Genomic DNA, 26,785 nt, shown 5'->3' on the forward strand with positions numbered 1-26,785 from the left:
TCAGATTTCCCCTGTTTTATTTGCACTCACTTTTACGTGTGTGTATATAAGAGTTTGTGTGTCCACCACCACAATCAAGATATTGATCGGTACCGGCACTGCAACGATCCTTTGTGTTGCCCTTTTATAAGCACATCCACCTCCCACCCACTCCCCATCCGTAACTCCTGAAAACCAAAAGTCTATCCACCATTTATCCTTTGAATTCTTCCGCCACACGCTGGTAGGGAATAGCCTTCTATACAACCAGCTCTGGTCCATTTCCTGTTACTACTCTCACGCTTCACACTGCTGTGCGTTGCTCAACGGAGTCAATCTTAAACAGCTGGTCAAAGAAGGGATGAGTGTCTCACCTTGCTGACAGAGAAGACTGTCCAAAACCAACAAAGTATCAGTGTTCAGACACATATGGCTCCAATATGTGCCTACCCACTAATATGTACGTTCTTGGGTATAAAAGGAAAAAAGAACGTATATTCTAGAAACTTTGTAAAGCTTTGTATAAACTTCAGTACTAATTCCTCTGAAATCAAAGAAAACACTTCTGTTTCTCAGCCTACCCAATTTAGAGGGGCAAAGTTTACCATTTTTCATTCCTATAAAGCCTTTCATCCATTTCAACCAGGACTAAAGTCCTTCTACATCACTACATGGAAACCCAGATTTCCATTTAAAGAAATGTCACTTTTTCCTTGCCAACCATTAGACACACTGTCCTTTACCTGGATTTAAAATCCAAAGAACAAACAATGAAGTTCTAGTTATTAAAATGCTATTTAAAAAGGAACATAAATGCCTACGCAACTTTCATAGCACTAAGCAGTACGCATGCAACAGGAATTCATACCTGCAGAGCTGAGGAGAACACTGAAATCTGTCCCCCTCTGTGATTCTCCACTTTCATTATCGACCTCTTTTTCAGTATCTTGATATCGATCCCAGTTAGAAACTATCTTCCTTTTAGAATAATTTCCCTGTTCTTCATTCTCTTCTCCATAGGTCTCTGCATCACTGTCATCTTCGACCTGAAATCATTAGAGACAAATCGATAAGCAGGAAGTGGAAATCTTAACTTTAGTAGCCTTAGCAGTAAAAATTTTTAAAAACAAATCAAAACAAAAAAATAGTACATAGGTATCACGATAAAGAGCACACCTTATAAACCAAGCTCTATGCAAGTATTAAATAATATTTCAAGGGAACCCCATTATATCAGAATGTACTTTCAGTGTAAACTCTTCATTTAGCTGTGAAAAGGAAATCTGATGAGATCCTACCTAAAATCTGTGTAACTGAATCACTAAAGTCCACCCCCAGTGTAATCCTATTTCAAGAGTTATTTCTTCTTACTGAAATAGTTAAGGCTATAAGAGTATTAAATTCAAAAGACTTTAGGATGGAAATTAGTTCTTCCAATATACAGATTTTACAAACACATTCCGTAAGTATATTTTATAAGCTTTAAATGGGAACCTACTCAGATGCATTCTAGAGAACAGTTTCCAGACTTGGGCATTAAAATGTTAAGAGAGCATGCAGAAAAATGCAGAATGTGAGAAATTACAAAAGATAAAGGGTCTAGTTTCTTCAACAAATAAATTGCAAGGAAAAAAAAATGATGGGGGAGGAGGGAGAAACCTATAGATTAAAAGAGCTTAATAAGAAACTAACACACCATTGTAAAGCAATTATACTCCAATAAAGATGTTAAAAAAAAAGCTTCATGGACATGTAACCCTTGTAATGTTGGGAAATTATTTGTACTCTGATTCAACACTATAACTACAGAAAATCACTTATAAGACTATCGAAGAAATGTGAACAAGATATTTTCTTAGATTAAGGAAATATTGTTATTTTATTTACTTATTGTTTGGTGTGATACCTTTTTAAAAATGTTTTATCTTTTAGAAATAAATATTGAACTATTTATGGATGCAAAGATATGACATGTGGGTTTGCTTCAAAATAATAGGTGGAGAGGAATGGTGGGTAGAGATGAAATAAACTGGGCATAATTGATCATTTCTGAAGCTGGATGATGAGTACATGGAAATTCATTATATTATTCTATCTATTTTAATATGTGTTTGAAATTTTCCATAATAAAAGATTAAATTTTTAAAAAGATGTATATAGAATCTAAAGATACAATTCAAAGGAGTACCCCAAAGATTATAAAATCCTTACCAAGAAAAGAATTTCTGAAATATATTAAAATAATCCATCTGTACAGGATGAGTTAGACTTTTTTAAAGTAAGTTTTTATTAACACAGAAACAGGCATGTACATTGCAGAAAATTAGGAGGGAAAGACAAGTAAAAATATTAAAACCCCACATTCCCATCACCTGGGAGTACCACTACTAACACCTTAGTGTATATACTTCCAGATCTTTTACTATATAAATATTTATATATACTTTTTTTGGTCACCAGAGTTATTCTCCACTTCTGCATTTCAGTAAATTTCATTTCATATAACATCCAGACTATTTCCAAATTTCCCTAACTAACCAAAAAAATTTCCTTTACAGTTGGTTTGTCTAAGCCAGTATCCAATTCAAGATCATGCGTTGTATCTCAGTGCTTGTCCCTTAAGTCTCTTTGAATCTAGTACAACCTCTATTTTTATGACATTGATTTACTGAAGGGACCAGTACAGGTAGAATGCAAAAGGACCCATCTTCCGTCTGGCTGCTTCCTTGTGGTGTTAGTATATTAGTTTACAGAAAATAGTGGATAAAAAAACTTTTTAAATCTAAACACCCAAAAGAGTCAGGTATTTTTTGGCTAAAATACATCATAGATGGTGCTCTGAACCTTAAGTTACATCACATCAAATGACAGATGATAAATGGCTAAGCCAACATAAGTAAAGCTAAGATTAACCAATGAATTTGGATGATGAAGCCTGATCCACCCACTGTATGGATATGTTTTCCCTGTTACATCTGGGAAATTGTCTGTGTAGTGTTATTTTGGTCCCCTACAAATTTCTAGTTTCCCGTCAACCACTCACGTAACAAATTTAACAGTAGTCAACAGTTCTCACCTGAATCAAATTTCATAAGTTTTCATGAAACAATGGAGTAACTGACCTTTCAAGATCACTTTCAGCACTCAAATATCATCATAAACCTCCTTGACAGCACAAAAAAAATGGCAATCCACATTATATTCTAGAAATTGCAGAGATTGCCTGAAACCTAGAGGTTTCCTACCATTCCTGCAAGTTTCTCAGAACCATAAGATGCTGGCAGATTAAAGGTATGTGACTGAATGAGATCTGCTATATAAATAAATACCAGGAACATTCTAAAGAAAATAGCTTTCCAACTGATGAGAATTTGGGGAATAGAACTACAGCTGAAAAATATTTGCAGGGTTTAATTTGAGAAAATCCAATATTCTTTTGCTGACCCGCTGACCCACTGGGTAAACAGAGTTCAGAGAGTCTTCTCCAGTTAGTAAAAAACTTTGAACACAGATATAACCATGGCAAAAATGTAACCCTGAGCAAAATAATTAGCTCAATGTGAAAGGCTTATGATCTGAAACACCCGAGGAAGTATTAACATAGAAATAACCACTGAAATGGAAGACTGGAGACCTAGATAGAAATAATGACCCTGCCATCACCTCATTTAATATTTACAGAGTGTTTATAATAGGCTGGGCCTCACACAGATGAATGACTCACTAATCCCCAACTTAGAAGAATCACTGAACAAGAATCTCATCACCTCCATCCAACAGTGGAGACAAGAAAAGTCCTCATTAGCCTCCATCACAAGAGGGCAAGTAGAAGTAATAAAGTTTAGAATACATTTGATGTAACTTAGAGAAAGGTGTACCTTAAAAACTCCTAAAGATTTTATGTTTGGTTCATCTGGCAAAAATCTGGGACAAAAAATAAAATATGCATAGTCCCATGATGGAGAGAAAGAACAGAACAAATAAGAAAATACTGATGAAAGCAATGTGAAAACTAAATAGAAAGGCATCATTATTATGTTAACCTCATCATTATGAAATTAGTCTGGTGTATACTGTGAACTATAAGACACTGATGAAAGAAATCGACAGTACAAATAAATGGAAAGCTAGTTCATGTTTACAGATTAGAAGAATAGTTAAAATGTCCATACTACCCAAAGCAATCTATACAGATTCAGTGCAATCCCTATCAAAATTCCAACGGCATTTTTCACAGAAATAGGACAAATAATCCTAAAATTCGTAAGGGAACACAAAAGACCCCAAAGAGCCAAAGCAATCTTGAAAAAGAACAAAGCTAGAGGCATAACACTTCCTGATTTCAAACTATATTACAAAGCTATACCAATTAAAACAGTATGGTATTGGCATAAAAACAGACACATAGCTCAATGGAACAGAACAGAGAGCCCAGAAATAATCCCATGCATATATGGTCAATTAATTTATGACAAAGGAGCTAAGAATATACAGTGGGGAAAAAACCAATCTCTTCTTTAAATGGTGATGGGAAAACTGGAGAGCCACATTCAAAAGAATGAAACTGGGCCTCTATTTTACCCCATACACAAAAATTAACTCAAAATGGATTAAAGACTTGAATGTAACATCTGAAACCATAAAACTCCTGGAAGAAACACAGGTGGTAAATTCCTTGACATAGGTCTTGGGAATGAGGTTTTGGATTCGACAACAAAAGCAAAAATAAACAAGAGGGACTACATCAAACTAAAAAGCTTCTGCGCAGCAAGGGAAACTACCAACAAAATGAAAAGGCAACCTACAGAATGGGAGAAATATTTGCAAATCATATCTGATACAGCCTCTCTTCCAATAACTGATTTTAAAAGCAACTGTACAAAACAATATGTGCACAATTATATTTCCATACGTTATAGACCCAACAATACATTTGCCAATAACAGCAAAAGGGAGGTGAGTGGGAGCAAAACTGTATTAGTCTAAGGAAATAACTCTATATGGGGAATACACAAAAACAAATGAAAAAGACTAGAAATAGGAAATAAGAAGGCTCTTGTAACAAAAGCCATAAATATATGCTTACTCTTCTTTCTTCTCTCATATTCTTTAAAAGATATAAAATTATATCAGGTAATAATTATAACAATGTGTGACTGGTTTTGTAACATATGGATGTAATATGTATAACAACAATGCCACAAGAAGGGGAAATGGGGACTAGAGTGTATTGGAGTAATGTTTCTATATCTCATTGGAATTAACTTATCTGATGCAGATTCTAATAAATTAAAAGGTATATGGTAAGCCCTAGAGCAACCATTAAGGAAATAACTACAAAAAAGTGAAAAAAATCATTAAAGGAATTAAAATGTTACATTAGAAGTATTCACTTGGTGCAAAAGAAAGCAGTAAAGGAGGAACAGAGGAATGATATACATGAGACATGTGGAAAACAGAAAGTAAAATGCAGATACAAATATCCAAATGTATCAATAATAACATTAAATATGAATAGATTAGGGCTTCCCTGGTGGCGCAGCGGTTGAGAGTCCGCCTGCCGATGCAGGGGACACGGGTTCGGGCCCCCGTCCGGGAGGATCCCACGTGCCGCGGAGCGGCTGGGCCCGTGAGCCATGGCTGCTGGGCCTGCGCATCCGAAGCCTGTGCTCCGCAACGGGAGAGGCCACAACAGTGAGAGGCCCGCATACCGCAAAATAAATAAATAAATAAATATGAATAGATTAAACGAAACAATTCAATCAAAAAGGCAGAGACTAGCAGAACAGATTTTTTAAAATCCAACTATATGCTGTCTACACTAGACATGTTAGATTCAAAGATAAAAATATCATTAAAATGAAGTAAGAGGATGGAAAAAGATATTCTATGCAAAACAGTTTGCCAGAGAGAGCTAGAGTGGCTATACAAATATCAGACAAAATAGACTTCAAGGCAAAACTGTCCTAAGAGACAAAAAAGGACATTATACAAGGATAAAAGGGTCAATCTATCAGAAGGATAACTACTGTAAACATTTAAACATATGCTCCTAAAGATAGAACCCCATAATATATGAAGCAAAAACTGACAGAATTGAAGGGAAAAATAGTTCAACAATATTTGGAAACTTCAACACCTCATTTTCAATAATGGCTAGAACAACTAGACAAAAGGTACCAATACACACAGCAGAACAAATAAAAATATTTACTCACTGAAGCTGTAGTCCTATTTAACTTACAACAATAATTTACATTAACTTGCAATCAGCTTAATTTAAATGGCCAGCCTATGAACATTATGTTTGGGCAACATTATTTTTTAAATATCCTCTTACCTTTTCTTTCAAAAAAGCAACAGTCTTTAAAGATTATGTTTATCATTAAGAGCTTGCAGATAAGCCAGTAAAATCTGGGAAGTTACTAATACGTAACAGCTAGACAACAGATCCTATTTAAAGCCTTTTATACTCAGGAACCTAGCTTTTGAAGGTCCCTGTTCTACTTTCTTCTGGAGTAAATGGATGTAGAAAAAGCTTTCCTGCTTTGAACCTAATAAGGAGGTTGAAAATAGTCAATCACACGTTTGTCAACAAACTTGCATGTTTCTCACAAAATGTAATTATACCACAGAAGGGAACAGGTGGGATAGAAAAATATGAAAGAGAACACTTCTAAGGCAACCCTCCTACAGAAAGTAACTGGAAACTGATTTCAGTAATTAAGTAATAACGTCAAATATATCCAACCCAAAATGTTACACTGTGTATAATTTGAAAATTATATTAATTCATCCTACTATAAAATATTTAAATGTTATCAAGCTTCAAAATATATCATTAGTTAATAATCTAGTTGCCAGCTTTTATATTTTTAACCCTATTAAGGTTATTTTTATCTCACATAATCATTTGGACCATAAGCAGCAACTGATACGTCACTACTTTTTATTGAAGTATAGTTGATTTACAATGTCGTGTTAGTTTCAGATGTACAGCAAAGTGTTTCAGTTATACCTACATATTTATCTATTTTTTTCAGATTCTTTTCCCTGATAGGTTATTACAAAATACTGAGTATAGTTCCCCTGTGCTATAGAGTAGGTCCTTGTTGGGCATCGCTATTTTTTTAAATTATGCTTTTAATAAAAAATAATTCACACGCCATCATGCTTAAAGAGTTCAATGACAGCTTTCGGTATTAGAAAAGTGTGCTAGCAAAAATAATTTTTATATATCATTTCAAGAAGCTAAATTTTAATAACTGATTGAATTAAAAATATAGTATATACCTAGCATACAGGTATACTAAGAAGGACATTTCCATTTGTCATTGTGTATTAAATAAAATACACATTACAGCATGATCATACTTGAAAAAATTAGTAAATGCCAATACATGGCATATATATATATAAATTATCTACTGAGCCCAGAACAACATATATAGTATTTGAGCTCCAAAATACCGTGGCCATTAAGAATGGGAAAAAAAGTGATCCAGACTGTATTCAAATTCAACTGTTTCTCTAGCAAGAGAATTATATACAGCCTCTTTTCTTGTCCCTCCTTGTGATCAGTATATGGGAAAGAAGAGAGGGTGGAGGCATCTGAGAACAGAGAAAATGGTAACCCAACCCTCAAAGCAGCTGTTCAGTGACACTTCTCCACAGGCCTCCTCACTCACCCCAGTCCTTATATCTTTCTTTCTCACCTGTGTTATTGTTTCAGAGCGTTGCCTAAAAATAGGAGGCATAGAAAGCCAATTACCGTTTGCTGGCAGCCTACCTAAGACCTTGAGAGTTTATTGCTTCCATGATTTAAGGGCAGTCTGGGAAATTAGACTGCAGTAACTTTCATTGGGCCAACTGGTGATTTTATTTTATTTTTTCAGATTTTAAAATAATAGCTTTATTGATGTATAATTCACATACCATGCAATTCACCCATTTAGAGTATGTAATTCAATAGTCTTTAGTATATTCACAACATTGTGTAACAATCACCACAATCAATTTTAGGACATTTTCATTACCCCAAAAAGCCTGTACCCATTAACAGTCACTCTCCATTTTCTAGAAAGCCCTAGAAAACCACTAATATACTTTCTGTCACTATAGATGTGCTTATTCTGGACATTTCCTATAAATGAAATCACGTTTATGACTGAATTCTTTCACTTAGCATAATGTTCTCAAGGCTCGTCCATGTTGTAGTGTGTGTCAGTACTTCATTCCTTTTATTGTTGAGTAATATTCCATTGTATGTATATACCACATTTTATTTTCCATTCGTCCCAACTGGTGATTTTAAACTCTGTGTATGTCTTTTTATGGAGTCCTTACGGAAAGGAGGGTGGGGGTGGCAATAGGATGAATCAGTTTCGCTTTATCTGCTTTACAATTTGAGCTCCATGTAAGAATTCAGGCTTAAAAAGGCTTAAAAACTACCCAATTAATCCACCTTGTAAGTCCCAACTCCCAGGTAAAATTCTACAAATTAATATCAACAATTTTTCCAGTAGAGAAGGAACTAAATGCAACTATAAGGAAGACAATTTGCTTCTTGCTGTGGTTATGCTCTAAGTCACACAAATTAACTAGAAAAGCAACTAAGAGGCCTTCAAGTAAGAACCTTGCTTTCTCAAAACATTTGACTAAAAGGTTTTACATACACAAAAATAATCAACCTTCATATAAAGACTGCATGGGTAAAGCTCAGTGTACAAAACATATTCCCCTCCACCACAGCCACTGACAGTTTACTCTTCCTAAGAAGGCAAATGGTACTTCAGGTGCACCTGCCTCTGTCCCATCTTCCCAGGGATTACACTGCATGGGCTTAACACTGGCCATCAGATTTTCTTTTTCTTAGATCAAAGTAGAGTGATGTACAATATTATAAAATTCAAGGTGTACAACATAGTGATTCACAATTTTTAAAGCTTATATCCATTTATAGTTATTATAAAACATTGGCTATATTCCCTGTGCTGTATAACATATCCTTGTTTGTAGCTTATTTATTTTATACACAGTGGTTTGTACCTCTTAAACCCCTACCTCTATCTTGCCCCTCTCCTCTTCCCCCTCCCCACTAGTTTGTTCTCTATAGGCCACATTTTCTTTCAACTCTGTCTCAGTTAAATTTTCACCTCACTTCTCCACCAGCACATGGTTGGTTTCCTTAGTTACTGAGGTTTTAATGTCATCACCTTCCATTTTCAAGAAAAATCACAGACCACTAAATAGCTGTTGTTTATCTGGCCAACTTTAAGACACTCCCCAAACCCTCAAATCACCAGAGAGAACTTAATTAAGTTACTAAAGAATTATCAAGCTAAAGGGAACCTGGGTAGCCCTGGTCCACCCTCTGCCCTCAAGCGAGATCATGTAGAAATCACATTGGGCCAGTCTACCTGGGCCTCTGATTATGTTCACTGCCTAAATTACTCACATTTATTCCTTCATAATGACAAAGTTCTGATTCCTTAATCATTATCACTGATTGTCCTACATCTCTTAAATTCCCCATGACCATTTTTAGTGGTTATAATCAAAATGGACTTGGTAGATGTGGCTTGACCAGTGTCACCCTCTCCCCACCAGAAATTTTGAAAATAAAAAATTAAAATAGTCATCTTCATAGTTCCATACCAAGACACATTTTTTCTTTAAATACAAGCCTAAGTGGCACTTTTCTTTCCCTCTGTCTATCTTACAATATATCTGAAGAGGACTGCTTTTGTTCCTTGCACTGCTTGTTTGCGAGTGTTCCTTCAACAGCATTTCTTGATTAGTTGCTGAGTGCCAAGCACCAGCTCAGGCACTGGGAATATAAAAAAACAAGACAAGGTCCCTAGCCTTAAGAACCGCTGTCCTGTGGGGAAATCAGAGAAGCAAACAGACACTTAAAGCAGTGTGATGTGTGCTTTGAAAAAAACATAAGACGCTATGGGAGCAAGAGAGCATCAGAAATGGAGGAAGGAGAGGGATGGGGGACGTTTGCAGGACCAGTCTTGCACTTCAGGGAAGGCAAGAAGGTTGAGGGAATAGTATACCTCAGCTCTAGCTGTGAACACATGGCCTGAGATTAGTCTAGAGAAGGAAACAGCTGCTATCTCCTGCTGGAAGGCGGTCCCCAGGTTCAAGGAGAATTAGCAAAGAGCATGCTTCTAACTAAGGGATGAGAGCTGTTCAAAGCACAGCCCAGGGAGGTCAACCATGGGAAAGGGTAAAAAAGAAAAACATGTTTGAGGATTTTAGGAAGACGGTAGCAGTAGTAGCAGCTTTTTAGTCTTCCCAAATCCCCCCATAAAGTCCACACAGAACCACGAGGACAGAAAAATACATGGAAAACATCCACAAAAACCTAGGTGGCAAGGTACAGCCACAGAGTGACAGAGGTGAACAGGTAGAAACCAATCACCAGCAGTCACAAGCCCCACATGTACCAGCACCTGTGAGAGGAAGCAAAGAGAGCAATGGAGACCTGAGCATCCCCAAGATAAACAACAGGTGCTCACCGGAAGAGGTCCGTGGAGAACAGCGGCTAAGAATCTTGGGTCGTTTGCATTCCAGTAATGGGTGTGTACAAGGCGATCACAAGAAAGCCTGAAGGGGCCGAGTAAGCCAGGGCCTTATGAACTCTCAAAAGTAACAGGGCAAAGCTCCGGAGGGAGGGAAGGAGGGAGGGAAAAGAAGGTCCACGTTTGGGGGTAGGGGTGGTGAGGAGGCAGGGATATACCAGATGTGAGATGTCCATATTTTTACACTTCAAAATAACAGAGGAGGGGGCTCCAGAGCCATGAAATCTGAAAAGCCAACCTTAAGTGTGTCTCCCTTTTAAAAGTTCCGGAAACTGCTTTCACATGAAAATCAGGAACAACCGAGGATCATGATCAAATCCCATACAGAGTTGTTATTGTAAGGACAAAGATACTAAGGATAAGCGCATTTTTACAATAAATCCCACACAGCATCCAGAAGTGTTTTATCATAATACAATTTCACTGTTTTAAGTATGTAACTAGAAATTCTACCCTCAGTCTTTCAGGGCAAAGGATAAAAAAGAACAGCTGTCCAGTCTCAATGTTGCTCAGAGATGTCAATACATGAAAAGAAAAAAAAAAAAAGTGAGGCGGAAAGAATCTGAGAACAGAGAAAAAAGGTAAAACAACCCATGAAGCAGTTGTTCAATGACTCGGCTCATGGGGCCCTTCATGCCATCCCTTTCCTTCTCCAGGTTCTTATCTCTTTCTCATTGGTGTTATTTTGGTTCAGAGCCTGATAAAAATGAGGTATGAAAAACTGATTACCATTTGTTAGCAGAATCAAGAACCTGGGGCCATACAGCTCATCTCCATTGCTAGCTCCTCAGAGGCTCTGCACCTTTCCTTCAAACGATACGCCCCAGATCTGAACAGGAACCACTATGTGGACACAAAACGGGGCGAAATTTTCTACTTCCTCGGTTCCTGATCAGAATGAAGTTCACAGCACTATCAGATCAGCACAACAGATTGTTTCAAAATTACCTAATAAACATTATATTAAAGATAGCTTCTGAGATGGACTCTGATGGGTATCTGTCTCACACGGTCACTTATTTCCTTGTTACTTCCTTCTTTGCATGGGGCAGTCTCTTTGCTCACAAGCTTCCCCCTTTCTTTCATATCACACTTTAGTCAAAAGTTATCTCAAGCACTATTTATCTCCAGAGCTGCAGAATGAACCTGAATCTTTTCTAAAATATTTCTACCCGTTTTTGGTCCAGCTAACAAACTTTTCTCCATCAAACTTGTGAACCCACTGTGAGCTAAACCCAAGTGTCTCTGGGTGCTTTTGCGCTACAGTGTCCGGGAGAATGAAGAAACAGTTTAAATACTTAGTGAATACCCTCCCCTCTGGTGAGCACAGGTATTGAGACAAAAGCAAGGTTTTTTTCTTCTTTACGTTCAGAGTTCTGAACCACTGTCTTGTAAATAATCTCTTAGGCTTATCAAAATATTGTGTATGATTTGCCAAGTGTCTCTTCACCAACTACACACACACCCACCCATCCCACAGTCACCCACAGTCCACCTGTTAACAATTCATCACAGAGCCTAGAATGGAGTGCTACACTCGCCCTACAAAATGAGACAAAGTAACCGCCTCCACCAGCCTTTTAAACAGCATGGAGATCTCATCCTTGTTTCAGTAATGTTAAGCAGCTTCCTCAAAGAAGTTAGCTATTTTGAAACATTTATCACTTAATTTTTCATACAATGTCCCTGTTACCACGTAGCTATTAATTCTAATAAGATGCCAATTACCAAGGTAAGTGATTTCAGTAAGCCTTATTCAGAGATTCTGAAAGGATTGAAAACTGTTACCTGGCAACCGTTTATTCCAGCAGCACTTAGAAGAATCACAAAGTCATATACAGTTCTTTTGTATGCTGCTGTACTTTATCCTATGCACACAACAGAGTGAATAAATTTATTTTTTTAATGAAGTCATCTACTCTTTGCCATGTCTCAAAACACGTTTTGCTACTAGATGTCATTTTCTACCTTTAGAACAGAATTTCTTACCAATACCTTTACAAACTTGTTCCACAATAATCAACCCAAGGAGACAAATTGAAAATTTGGTTGAAATAACAGTACTTCTCTTAAAGCATCTTTGTAGATCATCTGGTTTAAGCCCCGAGGCTTTGGAGATGAGATGAGATGAGATGAGGTTCAGAAAAGAACTTGCCCAAGGTCTTACTGGCAGAGGCAGAATGACAATCTGCCTGAGATGCAATTTAGTGCTTTTGCAAATATGTCTCTTCACTGAGCAAAATCTTAGTAAAACAAATCATTCTAATGTTTTTAGTCTTTTAGTTTCTAAAGCTTTTGTGAAAGTCCTGCTCAAAACTCCTAACTACAAACAGAGAAAAATAATGAGACTGTTTAACGGGCAGAAGAGATGTAACCGGCCAGAGACTGATAATTCAAGAATCATCTTCGGATGTGTGAAACTACCTTCCCTACATCAATGACATGAAGAAAAATATGCAATTAAACAGGGGAGTTGATGAGCCTTTGCAAAAACTGTCGAAACTAAAATAGAAGATGATGTCAATGGGTGACAAACTGATAAAATGTGAAAACAAGGAAACTATAAGCAAATAGGTGTGATTTACATCTTATACGATCTATTCTTATTAAAGGACGAATGCTACCATCTGGTAGAACACACTTCTCACACTGCCTCCCAACTCAGTCAAGTGGACTGCAATTTTCACTGCACTTTCCTTAGTGACTGATCTAAGTTACAGCTGTGCAGCTAGAAACTTGTGGGCCTTCATACAAGTTCTGCCCATCACCTCATTTAGATCCCTTGACTGAATTACAGTCTGACTCTCCTTGTGGCAAAAACCTACAAGCTTAACCTATAAATTTAACCTAGAGGTCAAATTTCTGAAGACAAAAGATACAATCTCTACCCCTCTTAGCTGTTCTCTCCTTAAAGACAAGGGCTAAGCCCAGGCCCTACCCAGTGAAAGCTGTTGAATTTGCCATTTCACATGAAAGAACAAACAGACCTAAGAGAATTCTCTTCCTGTTAAGTCCCTACCTTACGTGATGTGGGGCAGCCCATGCACACACTGACCGAATGAGGAGGAATGAATCGCTCGAGCAATCATTGGAAGAGTGTTTCTTTGTGCATGTATTTTATCTGACACATAATTTAATGTATGCTTCCACGGTCTCTCGCTTTCTACCATCTGAAGCGCCTCTTTTGAATTTAGACCCCTCTTCAGTTCTTCCCTGATGAATAGAATCTGTACAAAATGCATAACATTTCTCTTTTGTGGGCTCGCTGATTTTTTTTTTTTTTTTTTACACTAAAATCTTTTCTTTATCTTCAAGAGCACTTACACATGACAACATTAGCCTGAAGAGAAAAGGCCTCGGACGCTCGGAGCACTCTTGTCAGTCGACTCCCTTAGCGTCCATAGAAATCGGATGACAACTTCTACAAACATCGTATTTAGAGATTTCAAGGGCAAATATTTTGTAGATGGCATAAGATGGCATTGTTTGCAATGAAGACAAACGCCTGCGTTAAACGCGAGACCTACATATGCCCCATAATGCAAGGAGCTCGAGCCGGCATGCTCTTCTTTTCGGGCTGAACTGCCTTCTCTGTCCCTCTGCCATCAACAGAATGACATCATGGCTACATGTCAGCACAAACTCTTTCCTTCCCATCCGCACCACTTTAACCAAAATTGAGAAATGAGAAAAAGAAAATGCACTTTCCGGAGGCAGAGAGGTTGGCAAGACAATTTCCCCTGTGAAAGGACAGAATACTATAATCAGCATTTCCCTTCTGCAGCTCTTTTCAAGTGTGACCTTTAGGAAGCTCTTCCAACATTAGGGAGGAAAAAACTTTAATTAAAAGAAAGGGCAGCAAAGACACATAAGGAAGGGAGAGAGCTTTTCACCTTGCATTAGAGAAAGGTGGATTTTCTCAAAGCCCTCAATCCACAAGGACAAAACGCAAATCTCAGGACCAGGATTATGGAGTGCACACAACCCAAGGGCCTTGAAGCTGGGCCATGGAACAGTGAGCCTGAATAATCGCATATCGATAAAACTCCCTTGGAGTTAGCAATACTGACATGATGTGTGCCTCATCTTTTGTGTAAGCGTGAGACTATCTCCGCTTCATAGAAATGTAAAGCAACACTTAATTCCACCTTCTCTAGATCCCCACCAACTGTGTCCAAATACTCTTTTGTGGAGGAAGCACAAATTAAACTCGTAGTATTTCTTTCCTGTAACAAGGCAGGCTGAGAGTTTAAAATCGTAATCGAAACTCTCAAGAGGATTAAATATGAAAAAGCTACTACCTATTAGAACATGAGCTCTAGGCTTAGCAGAAGAAAAATGCTGTATCTTTCCATAATATGCTCAGCACAAAAAGGCTCATCTGCCCCCAAATAGTGTCCCCACTGGGATGTCTAAAAAGGCAACACACTGACTAGATTAAAGAAACTTGAAATTCAAAGCCTTTCCCTGAAAGTAACACACTGTCATTATCACAATTTTGACAAGAGGAGAAGAAAACATCTGGAGTGTGACTTATCATTAAGATAGCACAGGGAGATCAGCTCGGTGCTTTGTGACCACCTAGAGGGGTGGGATAGGGAGGGTGGGAGGGAGGGAGATGCAAGAGGGAGGGGATATGGGAACATATGTATATGTATATGTATAACTGATTCACTTTGTTATAAAGCAGAAACTAACACACCATTGTAAAGCAATTATACTCCAATAAAGATGTTAAAAAAAAAAAAAAAGTTCTGAACAGGCTACCTCAGAGACAACCCTAGAGGACTTAAGGAACAGGAAGAAGGCCCTGGGTCTGTCCCAAAGAAAATGTCACAATCACCAGAAAGATAAACCTTGCTTCCTTCTGTACACAATCCCAAGACCAGCCTTCAGACATTATTCACAGCAATTCAGTGCACTAAACGTTAAAAAGAAAAAGGGAATTTCCTCTCATTATCTCTAATGGTCCTGAAGCCACTCAAAAAGCAGTAAGATCCAGAATGGTAGATTTCCTTAGCTGAGGCACACAATTCACTTAAAAAGACATCACAGGTTTACAAGTCTACTAAACAGACACACTCTTCTCTCACCACTGAAAAGGGCTGATGACTTACCTCAAAGCCAAAGTATATCATGTGAAAAATAATAGCCCTCTCCGTCTGGAATACTTACCTTTTTAGCATCTGCTAAAAATTGCAACTAGATAGTCCCCAATAATTATTTTCTTTTATCAATTTCCATAGAGTAAATTACAAAGTACTATGAGCTTAGACAAATGGAATCAATATAACCATCACCACGATCAAGACACAGAACAATCCCATCATCCCAAAGTTTCCCTTCATACCACCCTCCAAGCTTCTTTCACTTAATCTAGTACATTAGTAGCAGATCCATCCATGTTGTTTTGAGTAACAGTGGTTCATTCCTTTTTACTGCCAAGTTGTAGACCATTGCATGGATAGTTTGTATCTCCATTCACCAGTTAAAGAATCTTTGGGTTGTTTCTGGCTTTTGACAATTATGAAAAAAAATGCTGCTATAAACATTCATGTACAGAAAGTTTTCATTTCCTTGGGGTAAGTAAATACATACCTAAGAGTGGGACTGCAGGGTCATGTGAAAAGCGTACGTTTAATTTGATAATGAAGTGCTAGGATTTTGGTACTGTCAGGGTTTTTTTTTTAAGCCATTCTAATAGACATAAAGTGGTTTCTCATCGTGATTTTACTTTGGATTTCCCTAATAACAAATGACGTTGACCACCTTGTGCTATTTGCCATCAATATATCTTCTTGGGTAAACCATCGGTTAAAAAATGGGGAAAAGACTTAAACAAATTGTTTACTTTCATACTGAGTTTTGAGAGCTCTATGTATTTTCTGGATACCGGTCCTTTGTTGGATATGTGATTTGAAAATATTTTCTCCCAAGTCTGTGGCTTGTCGTTTTTTAATAGAATTTATTCTTTATAGCAATTTTAGGTTCACAGCAAAATTGCTTGGAAGGTACAGCAATTTCCCATATATTCCTGTGTCGCTTATTTTTTTCTCCTCAACAGTGTCCTTCCCAAAGCATAAATTTTTAATTTTCAGGAAGTCCAACTTAGCAATTGTTTTCTTTGCGAATCATCCTTTTGGTGTTACACCTAAGAAATGTTTGCCTAACCCAAGGTCACAAACATTTCCTCCTATGGTTTCTTCTAAAAGAAGAATAGCTATTCTTCCATTCATGTCAAGATACTTTAACTCATGGAGGGAGCAGACTTATAATAACTGCTTTAAAGTCTCTGGCTCAGAATTCCATTATCTGGGCTATCTTGGGGCTGGCATTTATTGTCTTTTCCCTCAAGAATTGGTCACATTTTGCTGGTATACTGTGAAATTTTAGATGTAGAATAACATTGTGAATATGAAGTTTAGACTCTGGATCCCATTAAAAATCCTCTGGAGAATGTTATGGTTTTGTTTGTTCCATTTTATCAGGCAACCAATCTGGTTAGATCCAGACAGTTAAGTTCTGTCTCATCTCCTGTGGGCGACAGTTCCAATGTCACATCAGTTCTCAAGGCTTTTTGCTACACTGCTACTTCCAGTCTGTCTCCCCGATGTGCAGCTCAGGGTGAGCCCCTGCCTTTGGACATTTCACACACAGAGAGGATCCCTTTCTAGCCCTTTCCTCTCTAGGATTCTCCAAAACCTCTGGCCCAAAGGTCGGGTTTCTCTTAGAGTTCTAGCTGCCCACATTGCCCCTCAGAGGGCAAAGCAGAAAGGAGAAAAAAAAGAAAGAGGAACAAAAAACGGGCATTTTCCCATACTTTTTGGACTGCAGGAACCCGTTTTCCTGGTCCTCTGGCCAGAGAAACAGATTTCTACACGTTTTAGCTGCTGGCACCACCAGCCAGCCTGACTCTCCAAAGGGTCTGGTGCTCCCCGACCCCGGCACTCCTCCCACGATTCAAAAGAAGGAGGGGACCCCCCCAACCCCATACTCTCCAACTTGCATTTTCCTAGTCTTCTGGTCAGAAAGATGGACTTTCTCTTGGTTTTTAGCTACCTCCGTGCCATGGCTGCAGCTCTGCTGAGAGCGTGCCTTTGGTTCAAGGCCAGAGAGAAAAGGAAAACGATGAGAAACTCGCCTCCCTGGTCCCCATACAGGTTGCTTACCCAGGTTTTCACTCTCTTCACCATCTGCCAGCTTTTCGTTGCTTTTCTGAGTCCTTGGGCAATATGTCCATGGAGTTGAGCTGCACTCGGCAGAAGAAACAGGCCGTAGTGGGCCAACTCCACCTTGGTCATGTCTGCCCAGTAACTCTACCGTGGTTTGCTGAGGCAGCATCTCTCTCAACCTCTTGGATTATGAGCGCTTCCACACACCTGAGCTGAGGGCCAACCCACTTCTCACCTTCCATTTGATGGTACCGCCATTTTATTGACTCTTATAAAACCGTGATATTCGTGCACGTTTCTTATTCTCCTCTTAGGTGTCACAATTTATCTAATACCCTCAAAAAAAAAAAAAAAAAAAAAAAAAAAACAAGAAAGAAAACCAAAACTTCCTGATCTCTGGAACACTCTCCTCTTCTAGTCCCCACTCTGTAAGCCTCACCTCTTACCTTCCCTGCCACTCAGGCTGGGTTTAAGATGCCAGGAGGTTGGGTAACTATTCATTGTAAACAGCTGCTCATCAGGTATGTTGCTAGAGACTAAAGAAAAGTAATCTACACACATTCCGGCTGTTAAGGGCATTGAAAGACAGAAACCACGTGTTGGAAATTGACAGATGCTTATTTCTTTGGCAGAGGCATTTAAACTCCTTCTGGCTCTTTTCACGGATGGCAAAATAGAGGACTGTATGCAGAGAGGAGCCCAGAGAGTGGATTTGGTTTCAGAGTTACTACAGCTACACCCAGCCTCCCTTCACTACTTTTAGTTGTAATAGGAAAAGCATAAAGCTAACAAAAAATAAATGTGAATATTTCCAAAATATTCTAATGCTATGCTTAAACACAAAATCCACTATTTGGTCACATAACAAATATCTATTGAGAGCCTATACTATGCCAGGCACTGTTTGATGTGCATGGAACATTCCCTGCCCTCCTGGAGCTGACATTCTACTGTAGGAGTCAAACAACCAACAAATAAATAGATAGACAATGTTTGAATAAATATATGCATAAAACACTGTTTTCAGGTAGTGACAAATAAAACCCTACAAATACAAAGCAGGGTAATGGTTTGGAGAATGATGAGGGCACTATTTTATATAGAATCATCAGTGAAACATCTTCAGAGAGAATATTTAAGCAGAGAACCAGATAAATGAGGGAGTAGGCCATGCTGGGATCTGGGGGAGAAAGGCAGAACATTCCAGGCCCTCAGGAGAGAACAATCCTGCCACATTCAAAAATCAGAAGTAAAGCCAGTATCCTGGCTACACTGCATCGAACCTGGAGGAAAGAGTAAAGGAATGAGGTCTAAGAGGCACACAGGAGTCAGATTATGAAGAGCATTATAGGGCAGGGTAAGGAATTCAGATTTTATTCTAAATGAGATGGGAAGGCAGATCCATAAAGACATGAAAAGTGCAAGGTTTAATCTGACCATCTCTCAGTCCTAACCAGAAAAATTACTTTCAAACTCAGAGCTAAATCTAACATTCAAATCCACTTCATGGTCAGTCTTCACAGATCAAGAAGCCAATACAAAGTCAAATCACAAAGTTCAAGATGAATAAAGCATAATTAACTCACCCCCCCCAAAACACATTATTTATATTTCATAAGTAATATTCCCAAATGCCAAATTATTCCTTTTCTACTAAAAAACAAAATTGACATCATGGCTTTTAGTTAATAACAATATATCAATATCGGTTCGTTAATTGTAACAAATGTTCCATGCTAATGTGAGATGTTAATAACAGGGGGAAAAACTGGGTATGGGATCTATGGGGACTCTCTATTTCTCTGTAAATCTAAACTCTTCTAAAAAGTCTATAAAGTCTATTTTAAAACTATATATATAGATATAGTTATATACAGATAGTTATCTAGAGGTAATACATAGTTATATAGAGATATATAAAATCTCCATATATCGATATATATATATAAAATCTCAGAGCAGGATAGATGCTCTGAAACCACATACCAACAAAAGCAATCACCTTATCCTACTGCTATGCATTATCTCAGTTGATACAACAATGAAACTGAAAATTAGCTTCAAATCTACTAAGCAATTAAGATTGCAGATCTTTCACTTTTTTTGAACAAGCACTATCCTTACTCTACCTACCTCTTAAGTATATGGACATGTTTAGAAAATATGTTAGGCGTGCTTACCTCTTTAAATAAGTTCACGATAGCAATAGCAAATAATTACTATTATGGGGGAAATGGAGCCGGTAATAAGAATAAAGCAAACATTGGGCAGATTTTTAAGTCGAACAAAAGGGCAAATGTTATATCCCAGAGCCTAAAATACTCCAGAAGTCTGAAACAATGGCCCAGATGTAGGCTAAGTACAGGTGTGACAAACCTTATTTAGCTCAAACACTTGGGGGATGCGGGGGTTATGTGAATATTTTAGAGGGGAAAAAACAAATATGTTTATTATCGACCGCAGAACAGACAAGGTTTGTTTCTCAAAAGAGGACATAGGTTTAAACAGTTGAGAAATACAGACCATGACTCTTCCAAGAAAAGACAGGCTGAAACACAAGAACTCCAATAATTTTCCAAGCAAAGTTTTCTTATACTTTATTAAATATATCACTTTCTGCCTGTGATAGGCAGAATAATGGTTCCCCAAAGATGCCCACGTCCTAATCCCCTGAATCTGTGTATATGTTAGGGTACACTGCAAAAGGGAATTAAGGTTGCTAATTAGCCGACTTTAAAGCAGGGAGACTGCCCTGGATTATACAGGTGGGCCCAATGTAATCACAAGAATCCTTACAAGTAGAAGAGGGAGGCAGAAAAAAAGAGAGAAAGGAAAAGAGATGTGACCACAGAAGTAAAGTGAGACAGACCCTATGTTGCTACCTTCGAAAACAGAGGAAGAAGCCAAGAGCCAACAAACGTTGGCAGCCTCTAGAAACTGGAAACATTCTCCCTGGAGCCTCCAGAAAGGAATGCAGCCCTGCAGACACATTGATTTTAGCCCAGTGAAACCCCTGTTGGGATTCCAGAACCATAAGATAATCAATTGGTATTGTCTTAAACCACTAAGTTTTTGGCAAGTTGTTACAGCAACAATAAAAAAACAAATATGATTCCTCTAAAAAGAACTCTCCGGCTTGGAGGAGAGAGCCCTTTTTAACCCAGTATCGGGGGCGTCTTTACCACAGACGAGTAAAAGGGGCGGGGGGGTGGGGGAATGTGTCATTCGCATGTGAAGTAAACAATCACTACCACAGACGAGTGAAAGGGGGAAAAAATATGTCATTCGTATGTGAAGTAAACAATCCCAAATAAGAGAATCCAAAGATCAGTAACTAAAAGAATTGATATATGTAAGCTACAACAAAAAGCAGACTGGGCTATTCATTTCAGTAACAGTCAACTGGCCTTAGTTTGCATTAAATTTCCCATCAGTTTCTTAATCTATTTCATCTGAAGTCTTCACATTACCCACTATAAAAAATACCTATTTATTTATGGTTAGAAAGTTAGCCATCTGTATTAGCCATACAGACTGCCCAAATTACCACAGACTGTGTGGCTTAAACAACAGAGATTTATTTCTCACAGTTCTGAAGGCTAGAAAGTCCAAGATCGAGATGCCAGCAGACGATGTCTAGTGAGGACCGGATATCTAACTTGTAGATGGCTGCCTTCTCACTGTATCCTCACATGTCAAGGAGAGAGGGCTCTGGTCTCTGTCTTTCCTGACAAGAGCACCAGGCTCTATCAGATTAGGGCCCCGCCCTTATGACCTCATTTGACATTTATCACCTCCTTACAAGCCCTATCTCCAAATACAGTCACCTGGGAATTAAGGCCTCAACATATGAATTTGGGGGGAAACAGAAACATTCACTTCATAACATCATCAGTAATCATTATTTAGGTCAGAAAACAAAAAAGGAAGATATTTTGCGGAGAGAATATTCATTAGGGAAAACTATTAAGTCATATAAATTACCATAAACAAAAAGGAAAAAACTGGGAGTATAAAGCACTTCCAAATAGCATATTAATATACAACTTACATGAGTATGTAAATGAATATATATGTGTAGATACAGAGAGGGGCACATGCCAGTTGTAGGTGTTGATAGAACATAGACGGTCAGCTCCTGCACTAAAAAAGAAAGGTGCCCCTTTAACTTGTTCTTTTAAAATAAATGTGTATTTAAAGATATACCAGCTTTGGTAGTGGAGAAGTACAATGGCTGTGGCACCAAAAGTCACTATATATATAAACTGCAAATATCAACTCAGTTTCTACAATCCAGAAAATGAAGGAAGTAGCATAAACAAAAGTCCATATATCAGAAGAGACTCAACGCAAAATAAAAGAACTCCCTAAGTTTGCTGTTTATTCCACAAAATTTATTCTGTAAGTTCTACCTTAACTCTAAGCCATTAATGCTGAAAAATCAATGAACCTATATTGAAATTTCACAAATATGATAATACATACCAGATCTGGAGTTTATACTGCAAAAGTCCGTTTCAGGCAACATTTTCACCTAGAAATACCTACGTTAAGGATAAAATATTAAGCAGCCTATTAAGCTTACACATTTGCTAATAATCCTTGCCTGAATTATCCTTGGCCATGACATACACACCAACAATCAGAGATAAAGCCCACACACCCAAGAGATAAGAAACCCACTCATTAAAGAAGATTTTCTCCTACAACTTGTCTCTCTGATTCCCACCCTTTTTTCCTCTATGGGTAAGACGGTATGATTCTAACAAAACAAGGGGAGGAGGAATACAAAAGAGAATCATGAGTGTACGTCATTTCTCAGATTTCCAGTCTGGTTTGAAATAATATCAACAATCTAGGAAACAGTCAAAATTGAGGAGTAAAGATTTATAATCACAGTGAAGAATTTGTTGCTGTTGCTGTTGTTTTAATCTACTCAGCTAAGGTTTGAACCCACTCGGGTTTGCACGCATTCCATGGTTGTTCAATCAATGACTAAGTATGAAATGAATGTTACTCCCATTTGGAAAAATGTTTGACTGCTTACCCCACCTGCTGTTCAAGGCTAAAACTGTACTTTGGCTGCTGGTTTCACGTCAGCTGCGAGCAGACACACGTTCTGTGCAACAGATGATGCCTGGGAGTGGCCTGGAATTTTCTTTTCACTCCTGTTTTGGAGCCAGACAAGGGCACTGGAGTTCATATATCTAGTTCAACCTGCATTTGACAGATGGCTCAACTGTCCTTTATTTGATTAGGCCGAAGAGCACTTACACATTTGCTTTTCTCTCTACTATTCACTTCTTATTTAAAAAAAAAAAAAAATCCTTTAACTTTTGTAAAGAGAAATGAAGCATCACCATTTCACAGTCACTTTTAAGCAGTTTGTACTTCCAGAATGTGGACTTACAGAGCAAATCTGACTCTAACACGATTTTTTTTTAAGCTACAGGATGATTTAATTGATTATAAACTATAATGATGACATTATAAAACTGAGTGGTCTCTTAAAGGCTTTTCACACTTAAATGTTTTATAAGTGAGAGAGAATGAGAATGAATAAATACTTGTTTGCTATAGACGTCCCAATTTTAGAAAAAGTAACTGAGAAGGGAAGGTAAGTGTGATGCTAAAAGTTTCCCAGTCTCTTTAATATCACAGCAGCCCATTTAGAACCCCTTATGTTTAAGGCACTAGAAACTGAGGGATAGAAGCATGGCTTCTTACAGCCTAGGGAGTACACATGTAGACCTAGGATACTGGGCGGAAACCTCCATTTCTGTGTCATTTGGTGAAAATCTTAAATTCCCATCTCCACATTTTACTACCCCACATTTGCTAGCTCTAAGAGCAATGAGATACATATTGAATAAACTAAAAAAAAAAGTAAGTCAACAGATCTAAGGGATAAACTACAATTCAGTATAGCCTAACCATTTGCTATATTAGAAAAGATATATATGCTTGATAGGAAAGCATGAAAAGTACATAACCCCCCTTCTAGGAGGGGGAAAAGAAAACAATTCACAATTCATTGTTTTGTTCGTTCATAAACAAAAAACTTGTCTCATCCTAGAAGTTAGAAACCTCAGGTATTCATTCCACCACCAACTACCTCACTATATCCTTTAAAAGGCCTAAATCCACCCAACTACTAATTTCTTCATCTATAAAACTACACTTAGGGCTTCCCTGGTGGCACAGTGGTTGAGAATCTGCCTGCCAATGCAGGGGACACGGGTTCGATGCCTGGTCAGGGAAGATCCCACATGCTGCAGAGCAACTAAGCCCATGAACCACAAGTACTGAGCCTGAGCTCCAGACCCCATGTGCCGCAACTACTGAGCCTGAATGCTGCAACTACCGAAGGCTGCACACCTAGAGTCCGTGCTCTGCCACAAGAGAAGCCACCACAATGAGAAGCCCACACACTGTAACGAAGAGTAGCCCCCACTCGCCACTAGAGAAAGCCTGCATGCAGCAACGAAGACTCAGTGCAGCCAAAAATAAAATAAATTAATTTTTTTTAAAAAAACTACACTGAACACTGCCGGCCTCCTTCACAGGAAGGTTCTGATCAGTTAAATGTAAGGATGGCTTTCAGGGCCTATGAAAAAGCAGTTCTAGGTAATTTAACTTAATGTTTAACTCATGCATGTTCATGGCAACAAAATAAAAATTCAATAGTACAGAAAGATATAAAGGAAAATCCTCCTTTTCTCCTATTCTTATTCCCCAAAGGTAACCACTACATATGTTTCATATACAGCCTTCCATTGTATGCCTATGTATGAATATCTTCTTTTTACACAAATGTAATACTATAGTTTTCTGAAGTAACTTTTTCCCTTGATATTAGACATTTTCCATATCTACCCCATTCTTTAATAGCTACATGGTATCCCTGTACATAGACATGCCATGATTTACTTAACCAGTCCTTCCTAACAGACATTTAGGAAGTTGTTTCTAGATTTTCCTTATTTTAAACAGTGTTGCAAAGAACAATCATCTACTTACATTTGCTAACTATTCAGACATATTTGTAAGATAAATTGCTAACATGGAATTGCTGGGTCACAGGCTAAACCCTGATGTCAAATGGTTTCATTAATGAGTTGTAGCAACTCCCACCAAAAGAAGAGTATCTAAGTGTTGAATATGATCAACACTTTTTTAAAAAACATAGTTTTAAAGGTTCTTTCTGTATATGCTTTCATTAGGAAGTTTATCTGCAAGAAAATTAACAGTTTTTTTTTTTTTTTTTGGCTGCGTTGGGTCTTCGTTGCTGCGCACGGGCTTTCTCCAGTTGTGGTGAGCGGGGGCTACTCTTTGTTGCGGTGCACGGGCTTCTCATTGCGGTGGCTTCTCTTGTTGTGGAGCACAGGCTCTAGGTGCGCAGGCTTCAGTAGTTGTGGCACGTGGGCTCAGTAGTTGTGGCTCACAGGCTCTAGAGCGCAGGCTCAGTAGTTGTGGCGCACAGGCTTAGTTGCTCCGCAGCATGTGGGATCTTACTGGACCAGGGATCGAACCCATGTCCCCTGCAATGGCAGGCGAATTCTTAACCACTGCACCACCAGGGAAGTCCCTAACATAGATTTTTAAATATTTGTAAGCAACCTAATTTATGTTCCCACCATCTCTTTGAAGCAAATAAAGAACCTACAATTTCTACTTGGAAAAGAAATAAAAGTAAAAGTAATAATAAAATTAGGGCACAAGAAATGCTCTGTCCTAGGTTAGTCCTGACCTAATTTTACAGCATAAAGAAACACTACTGCAGAAAGTAGGCAAAGAGGGAACTTTCCTCAACATAATAAAGGTCATATATGACAAACCCACAGCCAACATCGTCCTCGATGGTGAAAAACTAAAACCATTTCCACTAAGATCAGGAACAAGACAAGGTTGCCCACTCTCACCACTCTTATTCAACATAGTTTTGGAAGTTCTAGTCACAGCAATCAGAGAAGAAAAAGAAATAAAAGGAATCCAAATCGGAAAAGAAGAAGTAAAGCTGTCACTGTTTGCAGATGACATGATACTATACATAGAGAATCCTAAAGATGCTACCAGAAAACTACTAGAGCTAAGCAATGAATTTGGTAAAGTAGCAGGATACAAAATTAATGCACAGAAATCTCTGGCATTCTTATACACTAATGATGAAAAATCTGAAAGTGAAATTAAGAAAACACTCCCATTTACCATTGCAACAAAAAGAATAAACCACTTAGGAATAAACCTACCTAAGGAGGTAAAAGAACTGTGGGCAGAAAACTGTAAGACACTGAAGAAAGAAATAAAAGATCACACAAACAGATGGAGAGATATACCATGTTCTTGGATTGGAAGAATCAACATTGTGAAAATGACTCTACTACCCAAAGCTATCTACAGATTCAATGCAATCCCTATCAAACTACCACTGGCATTTTTTACAGAACTAGAACAAAAAAAATTCACAATTTGTATGGAAACACAAAAGACCCCGAATAGCCAAAGCCATCTTGAGAACGAAAAATAGAGCTGGAGGAATCAGGCTCCCTGACTTCAGACTATACTACAAAGCTACAGTAATCAAGACCGTATGGTACTGGCACAAAAACAAATACACATCAGTGGAACAGGATAGAAAGCCCAGAGATAAACCCACACACATATGGTCACCTAATCTAGAAACAATAAATGCTGGAGAGGGTGTGGGGAAAAGGGAACACTCTTGCACTGCTGGTGGGAATGTAAATTGATACAGCCACTATGGAGAACAGTATGGAGCTTCCTTAAAAAACTATAAACAGAACTACCATACGACCCATCAACCCCACTACTGGGCATATACCCTGAGAAAACCATAATTCAAAAAGAGTCATGTACCAAAATGTTCGTTGCAGCTCTATTTACAATAGCCAGGACATGGAAGCAACCTAAGTGTCCATCAACAGATGAATGGATAAAGAAGATGTGGCACATATATACAATGGAATATTACTCAGCCATAAAAAGAAACGAAACTGAGTTATTTGTAGTGAGATGGATGGACCT

General features: G+C 38.1%; 1 protein-coding gene across 1 annotated transcript in view; it reads right to left on the reverse strand.

The window, feature by feature from the left end:
* AVEN (apoptosis and caspase activation inhibitor) overlaps positions 1–26,785 on the reverse strand; it is a 203,379-nt gene that overhangs the window by 164,038 nt on the left and 12,556 nt on the right. The window contains exon 2 of the mRNA XM_024118375.3: positions 848–1,025. Coding sequence (XP_023974143.1) covers positions 848–1,025 — 178 coding nt within the window. The remainder of the gene's footprint in view (positions 1–847; positions 1,026–26,785) is intronic.

Source organism: Physeter macrocephalus, chromosome 11 (genome assembly GCF_002837175.3).
Source record: "Physeter macrocephalus isolate SW-GA chromosome 11, ASM283717v5, whole genome shotgun sequence".
In the NCBI taxonomy this organism is placed as follows: domain Eukaryota; kingdom Metazoa; phylum Chordata; class Mammalia; order Artiodactyla; family Physeteridae; genus Physeter; species Physeter macrocephalus.